Source organism: Clupea harengus, chromosome 5 (assembly GCF_900700415.2).
Source record: "Clupea harengus chromosome 5, Ch_v2.0.2, whole genome shotgun sequence".
NCBI classification, from domain to species: domain Eukaryota; kingdom Metazoa; phylum Chordata; class Actinopteri; order Clupeiformes; family Clupeidae; genus Clupea; species Clupea harengus.
This window is the reverse complement of record NC_045156.1, coordinates 31,557,516-31,584,950: the sequence shown is the minus strand read 5'-3', so window position 1 is coordinate 31,584,950 and position 27,435 is coordinate 31,557,516. Positions and strand designations below refer to the sequence as shown.

At 43.0% G+C, this 27,435-nt stretch overlaps 1 protein-coding gene and 19 non-coding genes across 20 annotated transcripts; 7 read left to right on the top strand and 13 right to left on the bottom strand.

Moving 5' to 3' along the window:
- Positions 1-357: 357 nt before the first annotated feature.
- trnac-gca lies at positions 358-429 on the bottom strand. Its single transcript has one exon. It is a non-coding gene; the product is annotated as a tRNA-Cys (tRNA).
- A 122-nt stretch (positions 430-551) lies between these two features.
- trnaa-ugc lies at positions 552-623 on the top strand. The gene has a single exon. It is a non-coding gene; the product is annotated as a tRNA-Ala (tRNA).
- Positions 624-1,399: 776 nt separating this feature from the next.
- On the bottom strand, positions 1,400-1,470 carry trnac-gca. Its single transcript has one exon. It is a non-coding gene; the product is annotated as a tRNA-Cys (tRNA).
- A 466-nt stretch (positions 1,471-1,936) lies between these two features.
- On the bottom strand, positions 1,937-2,047 carry trnal-caa. Its single transcript has 2 exons — positions 2,010-2,047; positions 1,937-1,982 (listed from the first exon to the last, which is right to left on the bottom strand). It is a non-coding gene; the product is annotated as a tRNA-Leu (tRNA).
- A 193-nt stretch (positions 2,048-2,240) lies between these two features.
- trnac-gca lies at positions 2,241-2,312 on the bottom strand. The gene has a single exon. It is a non-coding gene; the product is annotated as a tRNA-Cys (tRNA).
- Positions 2,313-2,433: 121 nt separating this feature from the next.
- On the top strand, positions 2,434-2,505 carry trnaa-ugc. The gene has a single exon. It is a non-coding gene; the product is annotated as a tRNA-Ala (tRNA).
- Positions 2,506-3,279: 774 nt separating this feature from the next.
- On the bottom strand, positions 3,280-3,351 carry trnac-gca. Its single transcript has one exon. It is a non-coding gene; the product is annotated as a tRNA-Cys (tRNA).
- Positions 3,352-3,472: 121 nt separating this feature from the next.
- trnaa-cgc lies at positions 3,473-3,544 on the top strand. The gene has a single exon. It is a non-coding gene; the product is annotated as a tRNA-Ala (tRNA).
- A 270-nt stretch (positions 3,545-3,814) lies between these two features.
- On the bottom strand, positions 3,815-3,925 carry trnal-caa. Its single transcript has 2 exons — positions 3,888-3,925; positions 3,815-3,860 (listed from the first exon to the last, which is right to left on the bottom strand). It is a non-coding gene; the product is annotated as a tRNA-Leu (tRNA).
- A 193-nt stretch (positions 3,926-4,118) lies between these two features.
- On the bottom strand, positions 4,119-4,190 carry trnac-gca. The gene has a single exon. It is a non-coding gene; the product is annotated as a tRNA-Cys (tRNA).
- A 122-nt stretch (positions 4,191-4,312) lies between these two features.
- Positions 4,313-4,384, top strand: trnaa-ugc. The gene has a single exon. It is a non-coding gene; the product is annotated as a tRNA-Ala (tRNA).
- Positions 4,385-5,158: 774 nt separating this feature from the next.
- On the bottom strand, positions 5,159-5,230 carry trnac-gca. The gene has a single exon. It is a non-coding gene; the product is annotated as a tRNA-Cys (tRNA).
- A 121-nt stretch (positions 5,231-5,351) lies between these two features.
- trnaa-cgc lies at positions 5,352-5,423 on the top strand. The gene has a single exon. It is a non-coding gene; the product is annotated as a tRNA-Ala (tRNA).
- A 271-nt stretch (positions 5,424-5,694) lies between these two features.
- trnal-caa lies at positions 5,695-5,805 on the bottom strand. The gene is made up of 2 exons: positions 5,768-5,805; positions 5,695-5,740 (listed from the first exon to the last, which is right to left on the bottom strand). It is a non-coding gene; the product is annotated as a tRNA-Leu (tRNA).
- Positions 5,806-5,998: 193 nt separating this feature from the next.
- trnac-gca lies at positions 5,999-6,070 on the bottom strand. Its single transcript has one exon. It is a non-coding gene; the product is annotated as a tRNA-Cys (tRNA).
- A 122-nt stretch (positions 6,071-6,192) lies between these two features.
- On the top strand, positions 6,193-6,264 carry trnaa-ugc. The gene has a single exon. It is a non-coding gene; the product is annotated as a tRNA-Ala (tRNA).
- Positions 6,265-6,533: 269 nt separating this feature from the next.
- trnal-caa lies at positions 6,534-6,644 on the bottom strand. Its single transcript has 2 exons — positions 6,607-6,644; positions 6,534-6,579 (listed from the first exon to the last, which is right to left on the bottom strand). It is a non-coding gene; the product is annotated as a tRNA-Leu (tRNA).
- Positions 6,645-6,837: 193 nt separating this feature from the next.
- Positions 6,838-6,909, bottom strand: trnac-gca. The gene has a single exon. It is a non-coding gene; the product is annotated as a tRNA-Cys (tRNA).
- A 123-nt stretch (positions 6,910-7,032) lies between these two features.
- trnaa-cgc lies at positions 7,033-7,104 on the top strand. The gene has a single exon. It is a non-coding gene; the product is annotated as a tRNA-Ala (tRNA).
- A 12,322-nt stretch (positions 7,105-19,426) lies between these two features.
- slitrk2 (SLIT and NTRK-like family, member 2) lies at positions 19,427-24,039 on the bottom strand. Its single transcript, XM_012823095.3, has one exon. The coding sequence runs from the start codon at positions 22,869-22,871 to the stop codon at positions 20,310-20,312; it is 2,562 nt and encodes an 853-aa protein (XP_012678549.2). The 5' UTR covers positions 22,872-24,039; the 3' UTR covers positions 19,427-20,309.
- Positions 24,040-27,435: the final 3,396 nt, after the last annotated feature.

Genomic DNA, 27,435 nt, shown 5'->3' with positions numbered 1-27,435 from the left:
CAAGTGTATAAATCTTGGTCGTCTGAACGTCACCTAACCTCCCGGGAGCGCCCTGAGGGTTAGAGATTCTGCTCAACATAGTAGAGGTGTATCTGTTTTGTTTTGTTTCTTGTTTTTTGTTTTTCTTGTTTATTTGTGTTTATTGTTTTTCTGTATACATCATATCACTCCGTTATAACAATGTCTAAGCTGCTGCTATTAGTGGTTACTTCAGGAGTAATACTGGGTCTCTGGTCCTCCACAAGTGTAAATGGGAGAATCCATAAGAGGTGGATTTCATATGGGGAACATGAGGTCCTGGGGAATGTTACTCATCTGTCTTCTACTAATTCATGGTATAGTTTGCGATAGATTCTGAGGGGGCACCAGGATTTGAACCTAGGACCTCTTGATCTGCAGTCAAATGCTCTCCCACTGAGCTATACCCCCTTTAGGCTCAATAATGTGCCCCAAGTAACATGTTATTTTGTCTGAAACTGGAACGCAAACGCTGCAGAGCTTTTTGCAATAAGCCCTTTCTCTCTGGACAACCCCCATTGGCTTTGCAGCTTGGGGATGTAGCTCAGTGGTAGAGGGCATGCTTTGCATGTATGAGGTCCCGGGATCGTTCCCCGGCATCTCCAAAAGCGCTTGAAGACGTGGTCTTTTGTAAACTCCAAGGGAACTATCCTCAGCTCAGCAGCAGGTGACAGTGGTCAGTCGAGTGAAACAGGGCAGAGAGCTTACTTGATTTTTTCATACATTTTAATCAACCCGGCAGCTCTTCTTGGAGGCCTTGTCAACCTTAATGCACGAAGCTACCTAGCCAGACTCAGTAGCATCCAAAGCGCTTGAAGACGTGGTCTTTTGTAAACTCCAAGGGAACTTTCCTCAGCTCAGCAGCAGGTGACAGTGGTCGGTCGAGTGAACAGGGCAGAGAGCTTACTGTATTTTTCAAACATTTTAATCAACCCGGCAAGCTCTTCTTTGGAGGCCTTGTCAACCTTTAAATGCACGAAGCTACCTAGCCAGACTCAGTAGCATCCATTTTGGAGTCTTTGTCACGTTTACTACTCGGAATGGGTTTGGATATTAAAGCTTGAAGTCAAAAGGCCATTTCAGAAGTGGGGATTCGAACACACGCCTCCATTCGGGAGACCAGAAATCCCTCAACTGAGGGAAGGTACACCACCTTGAGTCTGGCACCTTAGACCGCTCAGCCATCCTGATTTGAACAGAGGGGAACAAACAGCTCCAACCTGTTGGTCGAAAGCTCTGGGTTTTTTTGATTCTGGTTGAACAGTTAAGTTGCAACAATGAGAAACCGAACCTGACGGCTTCCCTCGAACAGCCAAGCAGGTGGCATTTAATCACACTCTTTGTGCGTGCAATGACACTACCCAGTTTGCGATAGATTCTGAGGGGGCACAGGATTTGAACCTAGGACCTCTTGATCTGCAGTCAAATGCTCTACCACTGAGCTATACCCCCTTTAGGCAGACCGATGTGCCCCAAGTGACATGTTTTTTTGTCTGAAACTGGAACGCAAACGCTGCAGAGCTTTTTGCAATGAGACCCTTTCTCTCTGGACAACCCCCATTAGCTTTGCAACTGGGGATGTAGCTCAGTGGTAGAGCGCATGCTTTCGCATGTATGAGGTCCCGGGATCGTTCCCCGGCATCTCCAAAAGAGCTTGAAGACGTGGTCTTTTGTAAACTCCAAGGGAACTATCCTCAGCTCAGCAGCAGGTGACAGTGGGTCGGTCGAGTGAACAGGGGCAGAGAGCTTACTGTATTTTTCAACATTTTAATCAACCCGGCAGCTCTTCTTTGGAGGCCTTGCCAACCTCAATGCACGACGTACCTAGCCAGACTCGGTAGCATCCATTTTGGAGTCTTTTGTCACGTTTACTTCCTCGGAATGGGTTTGGATATTGCAGCTTGAAGTCAAAAGGCCATGTCAGAAGTGGGATTCGAACCCACGCCTCCATTCGGAGACCAGAAATCCCTCAACTGAGGAAGGTACACCACCTTGAGTCTGGCGCCTTAGACCGCTCGGCCATCCTGACTTGAACAGAAGAGAGCAAACAGCTCCAACCTTGTTGGTCGAAAGCTCTTGGGTTTATTTGATTTCTGGTTGAACAGTTAAGTTGCAAACGATGGAGTAACCGAACCTGATGGCTTCCCTCGAAAAGCAGAGCAGGTGGCATTTATCACACTCTTTGTGCGTGCGATGACACACCCAGTTTGCGATAGATTCTGAGGGGGCACCAGGATTTGAACCTAGGACCTCTTGATCTGCAGTCAAATGCTCTCCCACTGAGCTATACCCCTTTAGGCTCAATAATGTGCCCCAAGTAACATGTTATTTTGTCTGAAACTGGAACGCAAACGCTGCAGAGCTTTTTGCAATAAGCCCTTTCTCTCTGGACAACCCCCATTGGCTTTGCAGCTTGGGGATGTAGCTCAGTGGTAGAGGGCATGCTTTGCATGTATGAGGTCCCGGGATCGTTCCCCGGCATCTCCAAAAGCGCTTGAAGACGTGGTCTTTTGTAAACTCCAAGGGAACTATCCTCAGCTCAGCAGCAGGTGACAGTGGTCAGTCGAGTGAACAGGGCAGAGAGCTTACTTGATTTTTCATACATTTTAATCAACCCGGCAGCTCTTCTTTGGAGGCCTTGTCAACCTTAATGCACGAAGCTACCTAGCCAGACTCAGTAGCATCCAAAGCGCTTGAAGACGTGGTCTTTTGTAAACTCCAAGGGAACTTTCCTCAGCTCAGCAGCAGGTGACAGTGGTCGGTCGAGTGAACAGGGCAGAGAGCTTACTGTATTTTTCAAACATTTTAATCAACCCGGCAGCTCTTCTTTGGAGGCCTTGTCAACCTTAATGCACGAAGCTACCTAGCCAGACTCAGTAGCATCCATTTTGGAGTCTTTTGTCACGTTTACTACCTCGGAATGGGTTTGGATATTAAAGCTTGAAGTCAAAAGGCCATTTCAGAAGTGGGATTCGAACACACGCCTCCATTCGGAGACCAGAAATCCCTCAACTGAGGAAGGTACACCACCTTGAGTCTGGCACCTTAGACCGCTCAGCCATCCTGATTTGAACAGAGGGGAACAAACAGCTCCAACCTTGTTGGTCGAAAGCTCTTGGGTTTTTTTGATTTCTGGTTGAACAGTTAAGTTGCAAACAATTGAGAAACCGAACCTGACGGCTTCCCTCGAACAGCCAAGCAGGTGGCATTTATCACACTCTTTGTGCGTGCAATGACACTCCCAGTTTGCGATAGATTCTGAGGGGGCAACAGGATTTGAACCTAGGACCTCTTGATCTGCAGTCAAATGCTCTACCACTGAGCTATACCCCCTTTAGGCAGACCGATGTGCCCCAAGTGACATGTTTTTTTGTCTGAAACTGGAACGCAAACGCTGCAGAGCTTTTTGCAATGAGACCTTTCTCTCTGGACAACCCCCATTAGCTTTGCAACTGGGGATGTAGCTCAGTGGTAGAGCGCATGCTTCGCATGTATGAGGTCCCGGGATCGTTCCCCGGCATCTCCAAAAGAGCTTGAAGACGTGGTCTTTTGTAAACTCCAAGGAACTATCCTCAGCTCAGCAGCAGGTGACAGTGGTCGGTCGAGTGAACAGGGCAGAGAGCTTACTGTATTTTTCAAACATTTTAATCAACCCGGCAGCTCTTCTTTGGAGGCCTTGCCAACCTCAATGCACGACGCTACCTAGCCAGACTCGGTAGCATCCATTTTGGAGTCTTTTGTCACGTTTACTTCCTCGGAATGGGTTTGGATATTGCAGCTTGAAGTCAAAAGGCCATGTCAGAAGTGGGATTCGAACCCACGCCTCCATTCGGAGACCAGAAATCCCTCAACTGAGGAAGGTACACCACCTTGAGTCTGGCGCCTTAGACCGCTCGGCCATCCTGACTTGAACAGAAGAGAGCAAACAGCTCCAACCTTGTTGGTCGAAAGCTCTTGGGTTTATTTGATTTCTGGTTGAACAGTTAAGTTGCAAACGATGGAGTAACCGAACCTGATGGCTTCCCTCGAAAAGCAGAGCAGGTGGCATTTATCACACTCTTTGTGCGTGCGATGACACACCCAGTTTGCGATAGATTCTGAGGGGGCACCAGGATTTGAACCTAGGACCTCTTGATCTGCAGTCAAATGCTCTCCCACTGAGCTATACCCCCTTTAGGCTCAATAATGTGCCCCAAGTAACATGTTATTTTGTCTGAAACTGGAACGCAAACGCTGCAGAGCTTTTTGCAATAAGCCCTTTCTCTCTGGACAACCCCCATTGGCTTTGCAGCTTGGGGATGTAGCTCAGTGGTAGAGGGCATGCTTTGCATGTATGAGGTCCCGGGATCGTTCCCCGGCATCTCCAAAAGCGCTTGAAGACGTGGTCTTTTGTAAACTCCAAGGGAACTATCCTCAGCTCAGCAGCAGGTGACAGTGGTCAGTCGAGTGAACAGGGCAGAGAGCTTACTTGATTTTTCATACATTTTAATCAACCCGGCAGCTCTTCTTTGGAGGCCTTGTCAACCTTAATGCACGAAGCTACCTAGCCAGACTCAGTAGCATCCAAAGCGCTTGAAGACGTGGTCTTTTGTAAACTCCAAGGGAACTTTCCTCAGCTCAGCAGCAGGTGACAGTGGTCGGTCGAGTGAACAGGGCAGAGAGCTTACTGTATTTTTCAAACATTTTAATCAACCCGGCAGCTCTTCTTTGGAGGCCTTGTCAACCTTAATGCACGAAGCTACCTAGCCAGACTCAGTAGCATCCATTTTGGAGTCTTTTGTCACGTTTACTACCTCGGAATGGGTTTGGATATTAAAGCTTGAAGTCAAAAGGCCATTTCAGAAGTGGGATTCGAACACACGCCTCCATTCGGAGACCAGAAATCCCTCAACTGAGGAAGGTACACCACCTTGAGTCTGGCACCTTAGACCGCTCAGCCATCCTGATTTGAACAGAGGGGAACAAACAGCTCCAACCTTGTTGGTCGAAAGCTCTTGGGTTTTTTTGATTTCTGGTTGAACAGTTAAGTTGCAAACAATTGAGAAACCGAACCTGACGGCTTCCCTCGAACAGCCAAGCAGGTGGCATTTATCACACTCTTTGTGCGTGCAATGACACTCCCAGTTTGCGATAGATTCTGAGGGGGCAACAGGATTTGAACCTAGGACCTCTTGATCTGCAGTCAAATGCTCTACCACTGAGCTATACCCCCTTTAGGCAGACCGATGTGCCCCAAGTGACATGTTTTTTTGTCTGAAACTGGAACGCAAACGCTGCAGAGCTTTTTGCAATGAGACCTTTCTCTCTGGACAACCCCCATTAGCTTTGCAACTGGGGATGTAGCTCAGTGGTAGAGCGCATGCTTCGCATGTATGAGGTCCCGGGATCGTTCCCCGGCATCTCCAAAAGAGCTTGAAGACGTGGTCTTTTGTAAACTCCAAGGGAACTATCCTCAGCTCAGCAGCAGGTGACAGTGGTCGGTCGAGTGAACAGGGCAGAGAGCTTACTGTATTTTTCAAACATTTTAATCAACCCGGCAGCTCTTCTTTGGAGGCCTTGCCAACCTCAATGCACGACGCTACCTAGCCAGACTCGGTAGCATCCATTTTGGAGTCTTTTGTCACGTTTACTTCCTCGGAATGGGTTTGGATATTGCAGCTTGAAGTCAAAAGGCCATGTCAGAAGTGGGATTCGAACCCACGCCTCCATTCGGAGACCAGAAATCCCTCAACTGAGGAAGGTACACCACCTTGAGTCTGGCGCCTTAGACCGCTCGGCCATCCTGACTTGAACAGAAGAGAGCAAACAGCTCCAACCTTGTTGGTCGAAAGCTCTTGGGTTTATTTGATTTCTGGTTGAACAGTTAAGTTGCAAACGATGGAGTAACCGAACCTGATGGCTTCCCTCGAAAAGCAGAGCAGGTGGCATTTATCACACTCTTTGTGCGTGCGATGACACACCCAGTTTGCGATAGATTCTGAGGGGGCACCAGGATTTGAACCTAGGACCTCTTGATCTGCAGTCAAATGCTCTCCCACTGAGCTATACCCCCTTTAGGCTCAATAATGTGCCCCAAGTGACATGTTTTTTTGTCTGAAACTGGAACGCAAACGCTGCAGAGCTTTTTGCAATAAGCCCTTTCTCTCTGGACAACCCCCATTGGCTTTGCAGCTTGGGGATGTAGCTCAGTGATAGAGCGCATGCTTTGCATGTATGAGGTCCCGGGATCGTTCCCCGGCATCTCCAAAAGTGCTTAAAGACGTGGTCTTTTGTAAACTCCAAGGGAACTATCCTCAGCTCAGCAGCAGGTGACAGTGGTCGGTCGAGTGAACAGGGCAGAGCTTACTGTATTTTTCAAACATTTTAATCAACCCGGCAGCTCTTCTTTGGAGGCCTTGTCAACCTTAATGCACGAAGCTACCTAGCCAGACTCAGTAGCATCCATTTTGGAGTCTTTTGTCACGTTTACTTCCTCGGAATGGGTTTGGATATTGCACCTTGAAGTCAAAAGGCCATGTCAGAAGTGGGATTCGAACGCACGTCTCCATTCGGAGACCAGAAATCCCTCAACTGAGGAAGGTACACCACCTTGAGTCTGGCGCCTTAGACCGCTCGGCCATCCTGACTTGAACAGAAGGGAACAAACAGCTCCAACCTTGTTGGTCGAAAGCTCTTGGGTTTATTTGATTTCTGGTTGAACAGTTAAGTTGCAAACGATGGAGAAACCGAACCTGATGGCTTCCCTCGAAAAGCAGAGCAGGTGGCATTTATCACACTCTTTGTGCGTGCGATGACACACCCAGTTTGCGATAGATTCTGAGGGGGCACCAGGATTTGAACCTAGGACCTCTTGATCTGCAGTCAAATGCTCTACCACTGAGCTATACCCCCTTTAGGCACACCGATGTGCCCCAAGTGACATGTTTCTTTTGTCTGAAACTGGAACGCAAACGCTGCTGAGCTTTTTGCAATAAGCCCTTTCTCTCTGGACAACCCCCATTAGCTTTGCAGCTTGGGGATGTAGCTCAGTGGTAGAGCGCATGCTTCGCATGTATGAGGTCCCGGGATCGTTCCCCGGCACCTCCAAAAGCGCTTGAAAACGTGGTCTTTTGTAAACTCCAAGGGAACTATCCTCAGCTCAGCAGCAGGTGACAGTGGTCGGTCGAGTGAACAGGGCAGAGAGCTTACTGTATTTTTCAAACATTCTAATCAACCCGGCAGCTCTTCTTTGGAGGCCTTGTCAACCTTAATGCACAAAGCTAGCTAGCCAGACTCAGTAGCATCCATTTTGGAGTCTTTTGTCACGTTTACTTCCTCGGAATGGGTTTGGATATTGCAGCTTGAAGTCAAAAGGCCATGTCAGAAGTGGGATTCGAACTCACGCCTCCATTTGGAGACCAGAAATCCCTCAACTGAGGAAGGTACACCACCTTGAGTCTGGCGGCTTAGACTGCTCGGCCATCCTGACTTGAACAGAAGGGAATAAACAGCTCCAACCTTGTTGGTCGAAAGAGGGGAGAAAGCTATTGGGTTTATTTGATTTCTGGTTGAACAGTTAAGTTGCAAACAATGGAGTTCAGTTAAAAAAAAAAAATTCTTCCTATAACCTTGCTGCTTTTACACATGAATTTCCCTAACGGGATTAATACAATATCAATGTTGTTAGGAAAGGGATGACATTAACAAGCCATACTTTAATCTATCACTGTTTAATCTATTTGCATCAGACCATTTTTCAAAACCAGTTTTTAAAAGTGTCAGCAATAGCCTATATGAGCAAATCTGACGTGAAAAGATTTTTATTATAGACGGAAGTTTCAAAATGGTCTGTAATAAAGATGAATGTTACGTTAGCTTTAGTCCTGTCAGACAACTATAGCGATAGCTACTAGCTAGCGTTAACGTTACTTCAGAGGTTCAGTACGTGAAGGACAAAGCCCTCAACAATAGCCTACATTTGTTGTTAGTAATAAAACCATGAAATTGGAAGCAATTGTAAACCATGAAACATCCAGGATCCACAGCACTTGCATTGTGGTCTCTCGTGCTCAAGCTCAGCATCCCCATAAAGCACAGGCATTTAAACAACTCAGACATGTCATGTCAACATTGCTTTGTTGCACTGTTCTAAACTCTTTATTATCAATAACAAATATAATTATTTTTCGCTTAACCTACAGTCTGCTCTGACCACTGATTTTATAAACCACCATAATGTGTTACTGTGCAGATTAAATGTAGGCTATGCGGCTAGGCTAAACGTTGCTAGTTGGAGCTCGACTACTGTCATATGTCACTTTATTAGCATGCTCCTGTCTTCTTCTCCGTTTTCTTCAGTTGTCTGTAGCACTGTTAAAGCGCCACCAACAGGCGTGGGGGATGTACTACAGCGGATTCAATCAGATTCGCTGGGTTCATGTGCACGCGATTAAAAAGTGGATATGTGTGAAAAATGAATCCGGGTTCAGGCAAACTAGACTTCATCTGCACGGGGCCTAAGAGATTCAGTGAGCAAATGTCTCAGAGGCCTGTATTCATAGGGGGTAGGGGTATAAGGAATACAAAGACACTTCGATGACCAAGAGAGGGGGGGGTGGTGAAAACACTCTCTCACACCTCTCTCAGGGCATTTTATATAGCTGGACATTCAACCAGAAACTCTTACATTTTAACCTAAGTCAAATTAAAAGCAACAAATACAAATGAATATAAGATTCATTGGATTATTGATTATTGTCAATCATTATTAACTCTGATCCTTAATTCTGATTTGCAACTCCTTCAGATACAACAGCAGTGCATAACTGGCTGGCAACAGCCACAACACGAGCCAAATGCTGTACCCGGAATCCGTAAGGGCACATACACACACGTACTCACACACACACACACGTACTCACACACACACACACACACACACGTACTCACACACACGTACACACACACACACACGTACTCACACACACACACGTACTCACACACACACACACACGTACACACACACGTACTCACACACACACACACACACACACACGCACTCCATCACGGTATAACATGCGCCGTCTGTAGCCCGCTCCTCTTAAACACTACAACATGGCAAGCAAGAGGAGGTGAGGAATGTTGCGACAGTAGACGTTTTTTTTGTACCCAATTATTCATGACTATGGGATGTGCTAAAGAGGAATGTCTTTAGTCTCGATTTGAATATGGAAAGGGTGTCTGCATCTTGGATGGAGGCAGGAAGATTATTCCAGAGGAGGGGGCTCGAAAGCTGAAGGCTCTGCCTCCTATTGTGCTTTTTGATATTCTTGGAATTACAAGGGGGCCTGCACTCTGGGAACGAAGCGATGTTGGTTGGCAATAGGGGACAACTAATTCCTTAAGGTAGTTTGGAGCCATAGTGCATTTTGGAAGGTTTGTAGGGTCATGGAGGGGAAGAAAACTGAGAATTTGTTCTCGTACTGTTAGAATTTTGTTATTGAAAAAGGTCATGAAATCGTTACTGCTACAGGTTATAGGAACAGAATGTTCGAATATATTGTGTTTTTTTGTTAATCTAGAAATGGTGTTAAAGAGAAACCTTGGGTTTGTAGTGGAATGTCAGGCCACTAGGGTGCGCTTGACCATTGAGTAATGACTGATGTACTAGGCTGGATATAGTTAATAAAGTACGTGTGCTGCTGAAGAATACACGCTGTCGTTGCTGTCTGGTCTAACAGAGCTAGTTCACATCATACCATTGTACAGGGTTGTTTTTATTATTGTCAATCAATGAAGAATACTAAAGTGATTCCGCCACAGAAAGTGCTCGTTTATAGTTCAGAAGACTATCCTTCCACGCCAGGTGGAATACCTCAAGTTTGGTCGAGTACCATTTTTTTTCTAGTTTCCGTGTAATTGATTTAAGTGCACGAGTCTGATAAGCGTACCATGGAGCCAGTCTTTTCTGTTTTCTTATTCTCTTTATCAGTTGTGTCAAGGGATGAGTGAAGCGCACATATGACGCAACCGGTTAGTAGGTCGATATGAGGTGAGGATGTGCTTACACCACTTTCAGTGCCAGGGGTAAGAGCTGTGGCAAGTGCCGCTGGTAGTTTTGATATGAATTCTGTTGTCGTCTTGTCAGCTAGACAACGGCCGAGAAGTGGGTTAATTTCTATGTTGCGCTGAGTTCTAATTGCATGTTGAATGTAATTAGGTGGTAATCTGAAAGGGCTCAATGATTATAAACTACGGACTGAATTGTTCTCACAGCTGGGGTAAAATCCACATCAGGCCACAACAACATAAGCAGCCATATGGCAAGAGGGAAGGGTAATGGCTGCCACCAGAAGGGTAGGGGGCACTGTTGAGGGGGGTTACCTGCAAAAAGGGATCGCAGCAAATGGTGAGGTGAGGTGAGGCACATTTTTTCCCCTGTAATATTTAGGCTTTCCCCCATTTGAATGTTTTTAGTGGTCTAATTTCTCTTTGCCCAGTGTCTGCACAAGGCCAGAGCTGGGGTTCTACAAACAGACAAAGCGGTTACCCAATGGAGGACCGTAACAATAGACCTGATGAGGTCAGATGAGGAGGAATCCCTCTTGGATTGAAGGCCTTTGTGGGAAGTCTGTCCAGTCCAATTAGTATGCAATTGTCTACACAGTGTAGGGAGCAGAAGCACCTTGTGAATCAATGTGTATGTGTCAAAGCAGATAGATTTCAATTCAACTCAATTCAAGTATTATTTATGTAGCGCCAAAACAATAAAATGGTCTCAAGGCGCTTTACAGAGCCCAGGGCCTAGCCCCCTTGTTGCCAGCACACACACTCACACACACACACACACACACACACACACACACACACACACACACACACACACACACACACACACAACACACACACACACACACACACACACACACTTTACAGAGCCCAGGGCCTAGCCCCCTTGGAGCCAGCACACATACTCACACACACACACACACACACACACACACACACACACACACACACACACACACACACACAAACACACTCACACACACACACACACACACACACACACACACACACACACACACACACACACACACACACACACAAACACACACACACACACACACACACACACACTTTACAGAGCCCAGGGCCTAGCCCCCTTGGAGCCAGCACACATACTCACACACACACACACACACACACACACACACACACACACACACACACACACACACACACAAACACACACACACACACACACACACACACACTTTACAGAGCCCAGGGCCTAGCCCCCTTGGAGCCAGCACAAAAACTCCCTGTGAATCAGTTAATCAGTTCTCTAATTACAGTGGTGGAGGAAGTACTGAAGTTTAGTACTTAAGTAAAAGTACAAGTACCCAGGAAGATAAAAGTAAAAGTAAAAGTAAAAGTACTACATCAACAATCCTACTTAAGTAAAAAGTACTTACTTTTAAATTTACTTTAAGTATTAAAAGTAAAAGTACTCACGCAATGGGTTGTCTCTCAATGTCTAGGCTGTGCCATTTTAATAACGAAATAGCTACTGGTAATAAATGCCTCTACAGATGTCACTACTAGTAATAATTATAAGCAACAACATTTGTTAATCAGTTAATCAGTTCTCTAATTATGTCTCTAGGACAAAACTCGCTGAGCTTTAAAGACATATTGACAGCGTTTCACCACAAGACCACAATATTCCCCACAAGACCACAAGTGGACCTCTAAGGGTTTTAATGGGCATTTTAATTGAGATGTATATTAATATTATTAATATGTGTAATTAATATGTGGTGGGCTGGAATCCTAGGATATAATTATCATGAACATGCCTATTGCCAGAGACGCTACCAAGCACAACAAAGAACATGAATAACTACAAACACAAAAGTGTTTGCCAGAAGAGAAACATTTAATAGGCCAATTAGAGAAATTAGACAATTTCATCAATCAAACTCCAGTGGCTACTAACAGCAGCTCAACGGCTAGTTGGCGTTTAGGGTTTGGCCTACCACTGGACGTAGATGTAGAGAGCAACGAGGATTAAGGATCAATTTCATTACAACATTACATTATAACTGCAGTTTTGCCAAGCAGAAAGCCCAGTGAGTAGACCTATACTGGAAGTCGAACTTGTGTCTATTATTTAAGTTAATAATTAAGTACATTTTTTTGTGAGCATTCTCACACTGAAACACCTTTCATCATGTAGTCAATCTTAATATGACTTTGTCAATCATGCATAACTTCCATCGATAAAGTACCTGCTGGGAAAGGTCCCAAATGCAGATATCTAAATTCAAACCACTTAAGTTATTGTGACAGATAGATGAAGCGGTGAAATGATTGTATTTTTAAGGTGATCCCATGTGGCTGGTGTTTCCCCTGCCCAAGACAACTATGAAAGTAAACTATAGTGAGTGTTTCACTTTGGCATAGAATAGAACAAACTGAGCTACAGACAGCGTATGTTGTACCAGGAAGGAGTGCGTTTTACTGATCCTGGGTACAGCATACGCTGCGCGTTGCGGCGATCACCAGCCAATCGGGCACTGTTGTGCACCCTGCCACCCTTACAAATACTAGTCAATATTTCAGTGTTTCTCATTGAAAGTGGATATTTCAATACTAACTACTTACTAACCGAGAGTGAGGTGGTACGGTGGCTCAGGTGCTTGCACTGCTGCCTCACAGCAAGAAGGTCATGGGTTAGATCCCCGCATGGGGCGCTGTTGGCTCTGGGGGGCAGGTCCTCCACAGACCTTCAGTGCTCAGGTGGGCTATCTCCCGGGCCTTTCTGTGTGGAGTTTGCATGTTCTCCCCGTATTCACAAGGGGTTTCCTCCACTAAGAACCACAACAGAAAAACATGCAAAAAGAACAGAACACTCCTGTCAGTCCCTGACCGAGACGGACGGTTCACTTGGTCCCCGGGTGCTGAGAAGCTGCCCACTGCTCCTGGAGGATCCTGGAGGAGGGGCGATCCGGGATGGGTTAAAGGCAGAAGACGAATTCACGGCGACCTCAGGCCTGTGTGTGTGTGTCCTGTGTCGCCTCCATATATAACACGTGTGTGTTGCAGTGAGTCGTTTGTGCGATAAAAAACTGACAGCAGTCAGCCTTGTTTGTTTGTTTTGTGAGGTCATACCGGGAGATATCAAACTGAGGCTTTACCGTATTGACCGAGCGATAACGAGGTTGATACGCCAAAGCCGAAGTTTGATATTTCCCTGCATGACGGAACGGTCGAGGTTAGTAAGTAGTTAGTATTGAAAACATGTTGTTTTGTTGAGCTCTCAAGTCTACTCACGACACAATGTGTTTCAGGTTTCTAGCAAACAATTACTTTTGATAGAAAAGGACAACACGGCTCTACCAAAATGGCTTTAATAACAACACAAGTGATTGAAAGTTTCTAGTCTTCGTCATCACTTTCAATAACAAATCTTCGCTTCTTCTGAGAGCCTTGGAGTATTTGCACTGGACCATTGAAGATTTGAAAGTTACAGCCAGTAATATTGCTGATGTCGTCAGAGGGCAATACAGATCCGTATTGACCGGTGAGGAGGGCAATACGCAGCTGGCATGACTACGCATTAGCCAATCAGAACGCTTGTACTGTCGTTGCTATATAATAAAAGTCAATATTTCAGTGTTTCTCATTGAAAGTGGATATTTTAATACTAGTCAATATTTCAGTGTTTCTCATTGTTACTCCATCGTCACAGGCATCTTGAGTATCACTGTATTTTTTGAGACAAAGAAATCAGTAATTTAGGTATCACCATAATTGTTCAAATCTAATAAACCTTAACGGTTTTATCTAATAATAAGTTCCCATTACCGTACAGTTTCTCTGGATCATAAGCCGTGAAATAGTCGGTGCATTTTCACTGTTCATTAAATCTAATGTATCGCCAACATAGGTTACTGACATTAACATTTGACAACAGTTGACATTTCATGGTGCAGGGTCTATCCCAGTTCACTTATGTTTCTTGAATAACACAAAGCACATAAAGCTGTTTTTATGTCAAATACAACTAGAGTCACTGTGATTAGGAATTAACTTCATCGGTAGCCTATAGTAATGACATCCTCTCTATCTACATGATGTAGAAAGACACAAACTTAAAATCCTGGTCTGAGGCTCAGTCTATAGGTAACGAGTTTTGAGGTGCTTGAACTTTACTTGAGTATTTCCATTTTAATTTTATTTTTCATTTTTATTTATTTTTTATTTAATTGAGTATCTATTTGATGCTACTTTCTACTTCCACTCCCGTACATTTAAGAGAGAAATATTTTGTGTTTCTACTCCACTCTACTCGACAACATTTATTTCACAGCTTTAGTTACTAGATGTGTAAAGATTTGTACACACTGGATAATATAACAAGCCTTTAATATACAACACATTGTTAAAGATTAAGCCTGTGTTTTCCAACCTTTTTGGCTTTTGATGTCTTGGGCAAGTTGTAGCTGGGGCCATATTTCAGATGTCTATGAGTTGTTAACATCTCCACCAAAAAGGACTTTTAATATGGTTTAATTTCAGTAAATGTTCAAATGATCCAATATCTCAACAAAACTCAAAGATTAGAGAAAAAGTCCAGAAACTGAAAAAAGGCTTTCCTCTCCCATTAATCATCTACTAACCTCTTCACTTACCTTTCCACTATATTCTACTCACACCTCCTTTCCTAACATGCACTTCCTCTCCCTTCCTCTTCCTCTCCTTATCCTTCCTCTAATGCTATCTCCTCTAACTAGAACTTAACTCGCACTTACAGTAGTTACATTCCTGCACATTTTTTTTTTCCTTATGAAAAGTAGTATTTATAGTTACACTAGTTCTGCTCGTAGCTTGATTGTTCTCTCCTTTGTACGTCGATTTGCATAAAAGCGTCTACCAAACGACTAAATGTAAATGTAAAATATATTCTACTTATACGTATATTTTATTCATGTAGCTTGCTGTCAGGTGTGTTTATTTGACCCATGTATGTTAAATAATCTTAACGCCATGGTAATGATAACACTTTGGGGGCTTAGGCTCCTGTGTTTTATTTATCAATAAAACATTAGACATGTTTAATTATCTCCCAATGACTGTTGAGTTCAATTGAATTAAACTGTTTAAATATTCTAAAATGATGCACTGCTGTGTGGAACAAGTGCCCTTGTCATCACAGCACAGAATCAGAATTCCCCTTGTTATGATACACCCAGAAATGAATAGGCCATTTTACCCGTCCCACCAAAGCGTCACTCTATACCAAATGTCCTATGTGTGCATACATGCAAATAGCAATTCTGCCTTTGATGTTGCTGAAGCCATCACCATTTTCACAATTACAAAAGATACTTACACATACTGTATTTTCTCAATCAGTATTTTTATTGTGAAAATGAATGATGTAGTATATATCAAAACGCTATATAAATGATGTGTCTGCTAACATTACAAATAAATGTAAAACTGAAATATACTGTATGCATAAATATTCAAACCTCTTTGATTTTAAGTTCCACGTTAAGGCAGATGATACGTTATTCACAAATAATAAACCGATGCCACTCATTTGACCATAACTGATATAACGATATAAAACATAATGATATAAAACATAATTAGGTACTTCCCATGATTGGTGAAGTAGAGATCTCTTTCTAGATATAAAATGACTGTCTAAGGGTTATCAGCCAGGTTGTGAAATAAAAGAGAACATTTAAACTAAAGAGACGAAGTGATTCAAATGCTTAACTTTTGAAAATATCTATCACACTATCAGTGTTTTGATGTGCAACTGAGCACAATAGTATCCATAAGAAGAAAGTGGAAGTCGCATCACACCACCCAGATGCTTTGGAGAAAAGGTTGTCCCTCCCAAACCAAGCGTCTGAAAAACTGTTCACTGGCGAGAGAGGCCACCACAGTCCAACCATCACCCTTAAAAAATCTACAAAGTTCAGGCAGCTGGAACTGGGGTGCAAGTGTGGGAGTCCACAATCTGAGGAGCTGTCCGCAGCTGGAACTGGGGTGCGAGTGTACGAGTCCACAATCTGAGGAGCTGTCCGCAGCTGGAACTGGGGTGCGAGTGTACGAGTCCACAATCTGAGGAGCTGTCCGCAGCTGGAACTGGGGTGCGAGTGTACGAGTCCACAATCTGAGGAGCAAGTGTGGGAGTCCACAATCTGAGGAGCTGTCCATCAAACTGGACTTCACTGGAGGGTGGCAAAAAGAAGCCATTGTTTTAGAAGATCCACATTAGCATTGCTGAAGATACGGGGGAAAGATCAAATAGTATAGATCCACATTAGCATTGCTGAAAACATATATATATATATTTGGGGAAAGATCAAATAGTGAAGATCCACATTAGCATTGCTAAAGATATATATATATATTTGGGGAAAAGATCAAATAGTGAAGATCCACATTAGCATTGCTGAAAATATATATATATATATTTGGTAGTGCTGTCAGTTTAACGCGTTATTAACGGCGCTAACGCAAACCCATTTTAACGCCGTTAATTTTTTTATCGCGAGATTAACGCGATTTTTTTTGTATTCATTTTTTTTTTTTTTTTTTTGATTAACGTTCTTTTTGGCCTGGCAAACTGTGTAGTAGGCTAACGTTACGGTTTGAGTGAATGGTGAGCGCGATACGGCGAAATGGATGATAAAAAGCTTCTGAATGGAAAGTTTACTTTTAAAAATGTTGTCTGAAAATGTCAACAGGCAGCTGGCTGAAAGCAAAGAAGTAGTAGGCTTACCTTTGATTGGTAACCTAACTGTTACAGTTCATTGTTTCTGAAATAAGAGGCCTGACTGCTATGTTCCCAGGAAACTTGAAAAAAAGAAAATATTAAGCCATGGTTTGCTGAGTCCTTGTTTACCTGAAATGTGCACTTTATAATTTTATTTTGTACTGCCCTGTTTGGCAATGTTGGTTTTCAACAAAATAAAACATTTGCTTAAAGCAAGCCAATCCACTTTTCCATGTTGATACGGGCATTAAAATTAAAATAAAATGATGGAAAAAATAAATAAACGAAGGGACATTTAGAATAGATACAAATTTGTGATTAATCGCGATTAATTTTGAGTTAACTATGACATAAATGCGATTAATCGCGATTAAATATTTTAATCGTTTGACAGCACTAATATTTGGGGAAAAGATCAAATAGTGGGTTTAGAAGATCCTGCTGAAGATCATTGCTGAAGATATATATATTTGGGGGAACAATCAAATAGTGGGTTTTGTCCAATCCTCCAAAGGATAATTAATAAATGAACTAATTCATAATATTAATTCATATTAGTTAATAATTAAACTCCATCCAAATCATGAAATATGGCAATGGTAACATCATGAATGAGGGGATTCTAGAAGAGCTCAGTAAAAGCCTGCTGACAATCTGTGGCATTGCAGTCTGCAATCCAGGGCTGCCATCACATCAATCTAAATGTTCTATATAAATTCTACTAGGAACAGGGAAAATACTGCAAACAATGTGTGACGATGTGATCGTCCCTACGGTTGAATATGCTCTCTGGCTGCCATGCCATTGAGCCGGGCTCTTTGGGTGTGGCGGTCAGAGCGCATGTTTGGCACCCTGTAGACCCGGGTTCGAGTCCGGGTGGGGTGACCACGCTCTCCCTTCGCTACACAATGTGCAAAGCTGGTACTGTCTTAAGGCTGCTACTGCAGCTAAGGGGTTATCTAGCAAGTATTAATATGTAGGGGTTGAATACTTATGCAAGCAGAATATACATTTTTTATTTTTTATTTTAGTAGACTAATAACTACTTTAGCCTTTAGAAATATACTACGGCGTAGGTTTTCGTAATTCAAAAATGTGTATATATGGGGGGGAAAAAAGTATCTTTTGTTAACCACAAAAAGGCAATGACTTTCAGAGGAGTTGAATACTTTTGCAAGCCACTGTATTTCCTATTAAAACTTCTGACAGTTGAAAGCATAGATTATCAAGAAGATGAAATGAAGATGTATCAAATTGTTTTACTAGATGCACTTCATGTAAACCACAGTTCACACAAATACAGTGCCCTCCACAATTATTGGCACCCTTAGTGAATATGAGCAAAACAGTCTATGAAAACAGGTGAACTTAAAAATATAAAACATGACTGGAAATATACTTCAGTTAGATTTTAATTATAAGATTTGTCTAGGGGTGCCAATAATTGTGGCACACATGTTTTGAGGAAAAATATTTATTTAATGTCAACAGTTTTTTTTTCTTTTAATAATTTTACTTCAATGAAAAGATACGATTTTTGTGAATGTTTTGAAAGACCAAGAGGATTAACAGTAAAGACATATTTTTCATAGCCTGTTTTGCTCATATTCACTAAGGGTGCCAATCATTGTGGAGGGCACTGTATTTACTATGGGTGCTTGGTCCCTTGTTGTAGAAGCTTCCGAAATGGAAATGCTATTTTGTGCAAAGTTTCTTTGTTTGATGCATGACGCCACAATATCAAAAGAACATCCGGACAACATCAAAGAAAAAAAAGGGTCCGTTTTAACATTAAGAACGTATCTGAGTCATCTTAGGATATGTCTGCTAAACTGCAAAATCTAGACTGCAGGGAAAATGCAGCCATATTGTTTCTAAAATAAAATCTTTTATTCTCATTTATGACATCAGTAGCATATCCAGAAGTATCTAAGTTCACGCATTGTTTTTCATACAATATTCCCATGACAAATTTTAGTAAACAACATTGTTGATAAGTGTCCTTGCATTAAAGTATTCATACTGTTGGCCCCGTCCTGCTGAAGGAAGGAGCTCATTGATGTGCAGGGCATGTGCAGGCTGCCCCTTATTCTCCGAGGCGCCAGGAAATGGCCACACAGTGGCTCATTGTTCAACAGGAGGAAAATCTCTCAACTGACCATTCTATTTTGCGTGAGAATGTTTTTCATCCTGTTTCAACTGAGCACTAGATAACCACTGCTTAACCAATTGCTATATATATATATATATATATATATATATATATATATATACACACACATACACACACACACACACACATATATATATATATGTGTGTGTGTGTGTGTGTATGAGAGAGAGAGAGAGAGAGAGAAAAAGTGTGTGTGTATGAGAGAGAGAAAAAGTGTGGGTGTGTGTGTGTGAGTGTGTGTGATGTCCTTTCTTCATAGCATTCATATGCAGTGTGAAACAGTTAAATGTTTTAGAATGAATGTGTAATCATTTATGCCAGGAAATCAACACATCAAGAACGATTCACCCATCTAAAAGCAAATCCCTATATTCAACCAAGAGATGTATGCAGTCAATGGATAGCATGATAGCATTAAGCACTGAACTATTGTTTCAAATGATGATTGTTTCTTATATTTCTATTTTTTATATTATTAGTAATACAAAGTGATGCTTAAAAAAGTATATTCATCTAAATGTTCCCTGAAACCATGCAACAATCCTTAAATGATGGTAAAGATAAGACCGTAATTCTTCTTCATCTGTTGGTACGTGGTAAAGAACCCCATCCTGCCCCCTCAACCCATCTACAAATCCTTTTTAATATTCACATCCTTTTAAGATTTACAAACTTAACAAATACTTGCTTTCAGTGAATGCAGAACACAAAGTTCTAAAATATGTAAAAAAAATATAGTTTTTCCCAGTGGTTGATGGTAGTTAATTCAGGAAACACCCCTGTGGTTGCCCCCCTCATCAAATGTATTCCTGCACAAGTCTAGCTCATTTCCCCACCCAAACTTGTATTTCTAAAGATCTGTAAGGTTTTAAACTCAGGGTTTTTCATTCATAATGATACCAAAACATACATACATAGATTGACATAGCTGACTTGTTTAATGCCATAAACAAATCATTCTAATATACAGTGTTTAAAATATAACATGTATAAAAGGTTTTTTCTCTAATAATGCAATTATGAAATACTTCTTAGGGCACCTCTGGAGTAGCCTAGTCAATGTTAACAATACCAGTTAAAGTGTCAGTTAAAGTATCACCATTTCTCTCCTAGTTCATGGGCCTAAATCAGACAAAACAGTAAGCAGCATTGGACATTAATTTGTGACACCAGTCTATATGGAGTCATCTAAAACTGATAATTTAAATCTTGAAGAAAAATAGCATCTAAGTGTAGAAATATTTAATACTGTAATACACTCAAAACAAAACAAAAAAATCTTTAGATATTTACGGGGAATCACCTACATCTAGAGGAAAAATTGAGTTTGTTATCTTACAACTGACTCATAACAGTGTGTCTTTCAAGAACCTCAAGGTAGTCCGGCTGTGTTTTAAAGTTCCCTTGTAGCCATGTTTGGTCGCTTTTAGGCTGCGCAGCCAAATATTTCCTCGCTGTTCCATAAAGTGCTGTTTTGTCAAAACGGTCCTGATTGTTCCGCCTGGCTGAGTCGTATGACTGCACTACGGATCTTTTGGGTAACGTGCTGAAGCTGTAGTTCAGGGGTCCAGCGGTCGGAAGCTCCTTAAGTCTCTCCCCAATGTTCTGATAGAGTTCGGGGTCTCTGTTGTTACATGACTGATAGTCAACTGTACTAATACTAAAAGAAGGACTCTGTGCTAGCTCTTCCTTTTTTGGCTCAAGGGTACTGAAGGAGAGGCCTTTCAAATTCCTGTACGTCACATGATTGCTGTCTTTCTGTGTGTAAATTGGATTCTGACACATCTCACCCACAGGAGGAACGTAGGTGTAATCATGACTGTCCATCTTGTCGCCACGGGTCTCTATGTTGTACGAGCTGTACTGTATCTGATAAGAGTTCAGATCTAAATGGTTAACATTTGTGTGGATGCTTTCAATTCCTTTACGTCGTTTAAGGGCAAAAACGAACAAGCCGGCTCCGAAGCAAACGGAAAGAATGAAAACCACCAGCAGCCCCAATATCAATACAGACAAGGGCACCTCGGCGTGCATTTCCGGTACATGACTGCCCGTAGGGGTAACGTTAATAATAAAGCGAGCGGTAACTTCAGTGCTGGACGAAACAGTATCCCCGGGTCCCTTGGTAGCTATGATTTCGTTGGTTTCACTGCATATTGCATCATTTCGCAGTGACCGGAGTAAACGGCCAGCATGTTTAGAAGGCGAGTCGCAAGTTATCTCATTTACCACCACGCTCGTACTGGATAACTCCATCCAGTTTTTCAGGGCAATGATATCACAAGTGCAATCCCAGGGGTTTTCCTGGAGGTCAATCTGAATGAAAGGAGAGAGCTGGTCCAGTACACCCTGCACCGGCAAATGCGAAAAATGGTTGTTTCTAAGATTAAGCCTGGTCAGCATTGTTCCTGCGAAAACATGATCGGGAAGGGATCTCAACAAATTGTTATTCAAGAATAATAACTGCAGATTGTGTAGTGCACTGAATGTTTGTGGCAAGATGTCTTTGATAATATTGTATTCCAGGTATAGATATTGTAGGCTCTGGAGACCGGCGAAAAGTGACTGGGACAGACTCTCGATGTAATTGCCATTTAAGTAGAGCCTTCGTAAATTGGAGAGGTTCTCAAAGGCCCCCTCCATAATAACGGAAAGCCGATTATTTCCCAAATGCAGGAGTTCAAGTGAGCTGTATTCCGTCAAATCCGTTGGATATATGACCTGCAAGTAATTGCCAGTTAAATGCAGTTTCTTTGGATAGGACGGCGTGGGTTGTAAGTCTGATATGTTAAGTAGCTTCCGTTCCTGGCAGTTAATATTCAGTCCACTGTCGGAATTCTGAGATGTGCACATGCAAACGTTCGGGCAAGTCATTGGCACGGGGGCGCGCGTCTGATAAACCATAATAGGCCCAAACACATGTTTATCTTTACCTGACGTCACTCGCGGTGTGGGACGATGTCTCATTTTTGGAGGTCGGGATGCTTTAGGTGCTCTTGTTGGAGTAATGCGTGCGCGTAATGTAGGAATTGGGATGTGGTACTGCGAATCCGAGGAAGGTTCCATTCCACGGTGAGATGGGTCGCCTACATTCCTTCGGGGACAAAGGTCTTGCTTGATTAAATGAGTGACGTCTTTTCCGTGCAGGCGAAAGGGCGTCTCGCATACAATATCCCCGACAAAGACCGATATGGTATCCAACCAGGCTTTCAGTGGAATCAGATCACAAGTGCAATTCCAGGGATTCTCTTCAAGCTGAATCTCCATAATACCACCAATATGTTCTAAAACACCAGTAAAAGGAAGAATTTTCAACCGGTTCCCCCGTAAATCCAAGTGCGTCAGCATAACGAAGCGAAATATATTGTTTGGGAGCGAAAGCAATAGGTTATCGTTGAGAATTAAGACTTTAAGTTTGTTCAGTTTATTGAATGCTCCAGCTTCTATGATACTAATGTAATTGTAATCCGCTTGCAAATACTCCAGATTCTCTAATCCAGCAAATGTGTCTTCCTTGATCATTTCCAGATTGTTGTTGTTGAGATGAATGCGTTTAAGATTTTTCAGACCAGAAAATGCTCCTGTTTTGATCTCCTGCAATCCGTTGTTGCCTAGGTGAAGTGATGTAACGTTGCCGTAGTGGAAAAATTCATTTGTATTTAATCGTGTTAAAAAATTCCCATTCAGAAAGAGCTGCGATATCTTGTTCTGCGGAGGCTGCATTTGACTGATCGTGATAAATCCCTTGTTTTCACAGTTGATATTCAATGCATTTTCCTTCTCCTCGCAATCGCAGAGATTCTTGCAGATATCTTTTGTCATTTTGCGGGTTTCTGTCTTTGATGATGATAAACTGGTCATGGTTAAGACGCTAAGCAGCAGAACGTTGCTCAGCATTTTTGCAACAATGTTCTTTCAAGATCAATGTAGTATGCCGCTTGATAAATCGCAATTAAAGCATGCATGCAAGAAAAAAACATATGGTCCAGATCTGGGAAAGCACGTACCGGGCTGTGATGTTTTCCTTTAACCTCAGTTCTGAAATCAGAAGGTAAAGGAGACAAGAATTAAATCACATCCTGACGGATGGTGAACCGAATACATATCCGCGTCGTCAACGTGTAGCACAAAATCCGTTTCATGGCCGACCATTCCTGCGGCAGAACTGGAGCATTTCACTGGCGTTAAAAACAGAAACAGCTGTATTTCGAATTGTGCTACAGATATTTAGCATATTCCAAATGCTTCATAGTAACACTGACATTTTGGGTACTGTGTAAAACACCTCATCTTTTTATAGAGCGAAAATCGAAGTCCTCTATTCGTTACCATGCAGACGCGAATGCATGTCTCTGTGGTTTGACAGAATTTTTCCTTTGCATCCTCCCACATCGAAGCAAGGCGTTCTTGCGTCACATGTGAGCTTTCGTTATGTTAGTAATATGCTTAAGGGTAGGCTATGTATAAGTCAAAATCAAAATCACACATTATGGGGGTATTATTGAAGCAGAATTATTTGCTAATGTGTGTGGAGAGTTGTGTAGTTGTCCGTCAATCCGTGTGTGCATAATCAGATTTGTAAATATGTAAAGGAATCTCTAAATGCATACTGAGATATGCAAATGTGTACAGGAATCTGCAAATGTATATTCAGAATCTGTGTGTGCGCAATCAGGTTTGTAAACCTGGAAAACAAATCTAAATGTGTAATGAAATTTGTAAGGGTGTAGACAAATCTATAAATGCATGCATAAATCTGTGAATGTGTAGACAAGTCTTTAAATGCATATGTAGTGAGTTGGATTTGCCTATTCCTGTTTCTCTCATTACAGTATTCATTTAGTTCCACCTAATCAATTATTTCCCTAATTAGTAGGCACTGCCTGGGTGTGGTCATAAAGGCCTGTGAGTTTGCTACAGTATCAGCGCGTGTTTACCACTACCTCCCATGCAATGTGGCTCCCTGTTTCTCCCTTGCCTGGCGTTGCTGCCCTCTCCCTCTTCGCCAACCCCGATAATTCTCCCTGTTTGCTCTAGTCCCAGTGAGGACCCACGTAACCGCAGCAACCAGTGTCTCTGGAGTACCACGTGACCCGGCTTAAGCTTATAGCTAAAACTTATTCATGTATTGTATAGCTGTTAGCAGGTCAGGCCTTTTTGAGCCTCAAGTTTCAGGGCTGCCTGACGGCCTTCTGGTTCTGGTTCAGCCCGTCACCCGTGGTACTGCTTATATCCCTGTACTCAAATGAAGGGGAGAATGATGTTTTTTACTTTTATCCCCATACTATCCTGGGCAGCTTGAGTGATGTTTACATCATTAGTTTGCCCACAGGTGTAGCCTGAAGTTGGGGTCTGACCTCTGCCTCTGATCAGGTAGCCTGCGACCCCGTTAGGTCTAAGATAGAAGCTTGACTTGATTTGTCCTCTCTGTCAGACCAGGATCAGAGCCAGGTAAGATCAGTGATGCAGAAGTGAATGTGACCGGCAGGATTTACGGTCCTGTCTCCCAGCAGCCACCGTAGCTCCTGTCCTGCTCTGCCACGCCCCCCGAGTATCACTCCGTGGCTGTTCATTCATTAGCCCAAAGTGCCACTACTATATAACAGGCTCACCAGGTAGAATAATAGAGGTCTCCGCGTTCTTGCTCCCCGTTCTATTGCTGCTTGCTGAAAGGTATGTGCTCTCTTGTTTCATTCCCACGGTTGGCGTACAGCTGTATGACCATTCGTATCTAAGTTATTGTTTGGCAACAGGTGTTTCTAGTTCACCAAACGCTTCCGGGTAGCATGCCGTTTCGCTACTGAAGGTCTGGTTGGAAGACACACCGAGCGAGCACACCCGCTGTGGTAAATAGGAAGATAGGTCGAGGTCAACTTTCTTTGTGTAGTTCACATTCATGGAGTGAAATACTTGTGTGTACGCTGATCTGAACGTCTGTGTAACATGTATCTGAAATATGTTTGCGTGCTCATCTAGGTTGGTCGGGAGATGCCAGGAAGCCCTATTTTCAGTGTTTGTTCTGTCAGTGATACATCAAGGTAATATGATACAATGTTGATGTATGTGTAACCCCTCTGAATTTGTCTGCGTTGTGTAGTTTTTTCATAGAGAAAGCCGGGAGACGTGGGTGAAGTTCTCCAGTTTATTCACCTGGCACAAACAATATCACGGGACTCCTTAGCACAGCAGCATGGGACACCTTACAGTGTGCTAATCGTGACTCTATATCCCCGAACTCTCATACATCGTTAATTCAAGTTTAATTACAAAGTAATATATCTAATTGAAATATATACAATAAAACACAAAACATGTACCTGGCACAAACAATATCACGGGACTCCTTAGCACAGCAGCATGGGACACCTTACAGTGTGCTAATCTAAGAGGGAGATTAAACATTAGCTATTCACACGTGTGATTTTGAACATCGATTAAAATATACATTCAGAGGTGCATAATTCCTAAACCAAACACACTATTTACATGAGGATATAATGTGGAACACCTCTCTATAATCAGTATGGATTTAATACATTCAGTCATTGTATTCTAAAATAATAATGTAGGAGCTCTCTTTATGCACAACTCACCGTGACTCTATATCCCCGAACTCTGAGGAGAGCCACTCTGTACAACATGCCTAACCCCTAGAGGCCACTATTTCCCCAACAACATGACTTATGCACATGCTCAGTGTGATTAAATAGCACAAAAAGGATGCAAGTGGAAGAAACCAAATCTTCACTGTTACATATGCATGATAAATCATCATGTACATATGCATATTATGTATCATCATGTACATAATAGATGTTACATTTGGGTTTCTTCCTTTCAGGAAGATTTGTCCACTGCTGCTTTGCTTTGTTACAAATTGAGTTTAATTTCAGCTTTTGCCAGCTGCCAGCTGTGATCTGGGTTTTGCTTTCATTATTGTCCCCTCTCCAGCACGCGGTGCCAAGGCGATAGGTGTGGTACTGGCTGCCCCAGCGTTTTCCCTAGTTAAAGTAAGCCTTCTAACATCTTGAACTCTGCCTGGTTCTGGTCCGTGAGGCTTAACCCCAACTCCTTTCCCCCTCTCCTCTCCAGAACAAGAGGGAGTGTTGCAGCTGTCTGCGGGGCAGGTTGTCCGTTCTGAGTCCTCTTCTTTGCCCACTGCATGCCGTGTTCAGAGTGGTAAGGTGCACCTCACCATTTGCAGTGATCCCTTTTTGCAGTGCCTGTGCCTAGGCGTGTTTTGTGCAGGTGTGTTTGTGTGTGTGTGTGTGGACGTGTGAGTAGGCACCAGAATCAAGAGCACGGGTGGCGTGTCGGTCTCACTTCTTTTCCAGGACAGATAACCCCCTGCAACAGCTGCTGCCTGTAAACCCCTTCAGTGTCCCTTACCTTTCTGGTGGCAGCCAGTACCCTCCTTCTTGCCGTATTCTGTATTTTATTGTCATTTAGCCATGTATTAATACATTTTTTTAAATTTTTCTACTTAAATACCACGTCTCTGTCATTACTAGAGCACACCCGTGTGAGAGCCTGCTTGTCTCTGTCAAAAGGTACAACTAGACATATCAGTGTATCTTGGTGTGAAAGGCACCAGGTGGCGTAGTCGAGCATTTCAGAGCCAAGACCTTACAACCAGTAGGTTACATATAGTTCAGTTTTTGCTGTTCATGACAGTGACTTGGGTTGCACCAACCTCATCTCCCACGAGATTCCACTACTAGATGAGGTTCCTGTGCGGCGGTTGCTTCCCGCTGAAGTGTTTCAGGCCCATATCCAACAGCTGCTTGAGGCACGGGTCATCCAGGGGAGAGTTGCAGCCCCTACGCTTCTCCTATCGTGCTCGTCAAAAAGAGGGATGGCAGCCCTCGCTTGTGTGTGGATTACCGCCAGCTAAAATAGTAGGACCCTGAAATGATGAATTCCCTCTGCCTCACGTTGAGGAGTCCTTGGATGTCCTTTCCGGGGCACGCTGGTTCTCCACCCTTGATCTGGCCAGTGGATACAACTAGAAACCCATTGCAGAGGCTGATGAGGCCAAAACAGCCTTCTGCAGTCCATTCAGCCTTTTTGAGTGGAACCGGATGCCATTTGGACTCCTAGTACTTTTCAGTGGCTTAAGCAAAGAATGTTTGGGAACCAGCATTGTCAGCCCTCCTGTTGTACTTAGATGATGTTGTTTTCTCCTCCTCTTTTAAAAAAGATTCCTATACCGTTCAGCTGATTTGGATGTAAATACCCTCAAATGAAAGCTGAAAGTCTGCACATCTTGATTGTTTCATTTCAAATCCATTGTGGTGGTGTACAGAGCCAAAGTGATGAAAATGTTGTCAATGTCCAAATATTTATGGACCTGACTGTACATAGATATTAATGGCTGAAAAGTCTTTTGCTCCAAGAGCTGAAAATACAGACAAATCATCACTTACAAACTCAGGTGCGCCCCTCAGTTGGCTGTGATTTT

Bases quoted from the DNA above. Each gene is read 5' to 3' on its own strand.
- slitrk2 (XM_012823095.3), bottom strand. From the start codon at position 22,871: ATGCTGAGCAACGTTCTGCTGCTTAGCGTCTTAACCATGACCAGTTTA.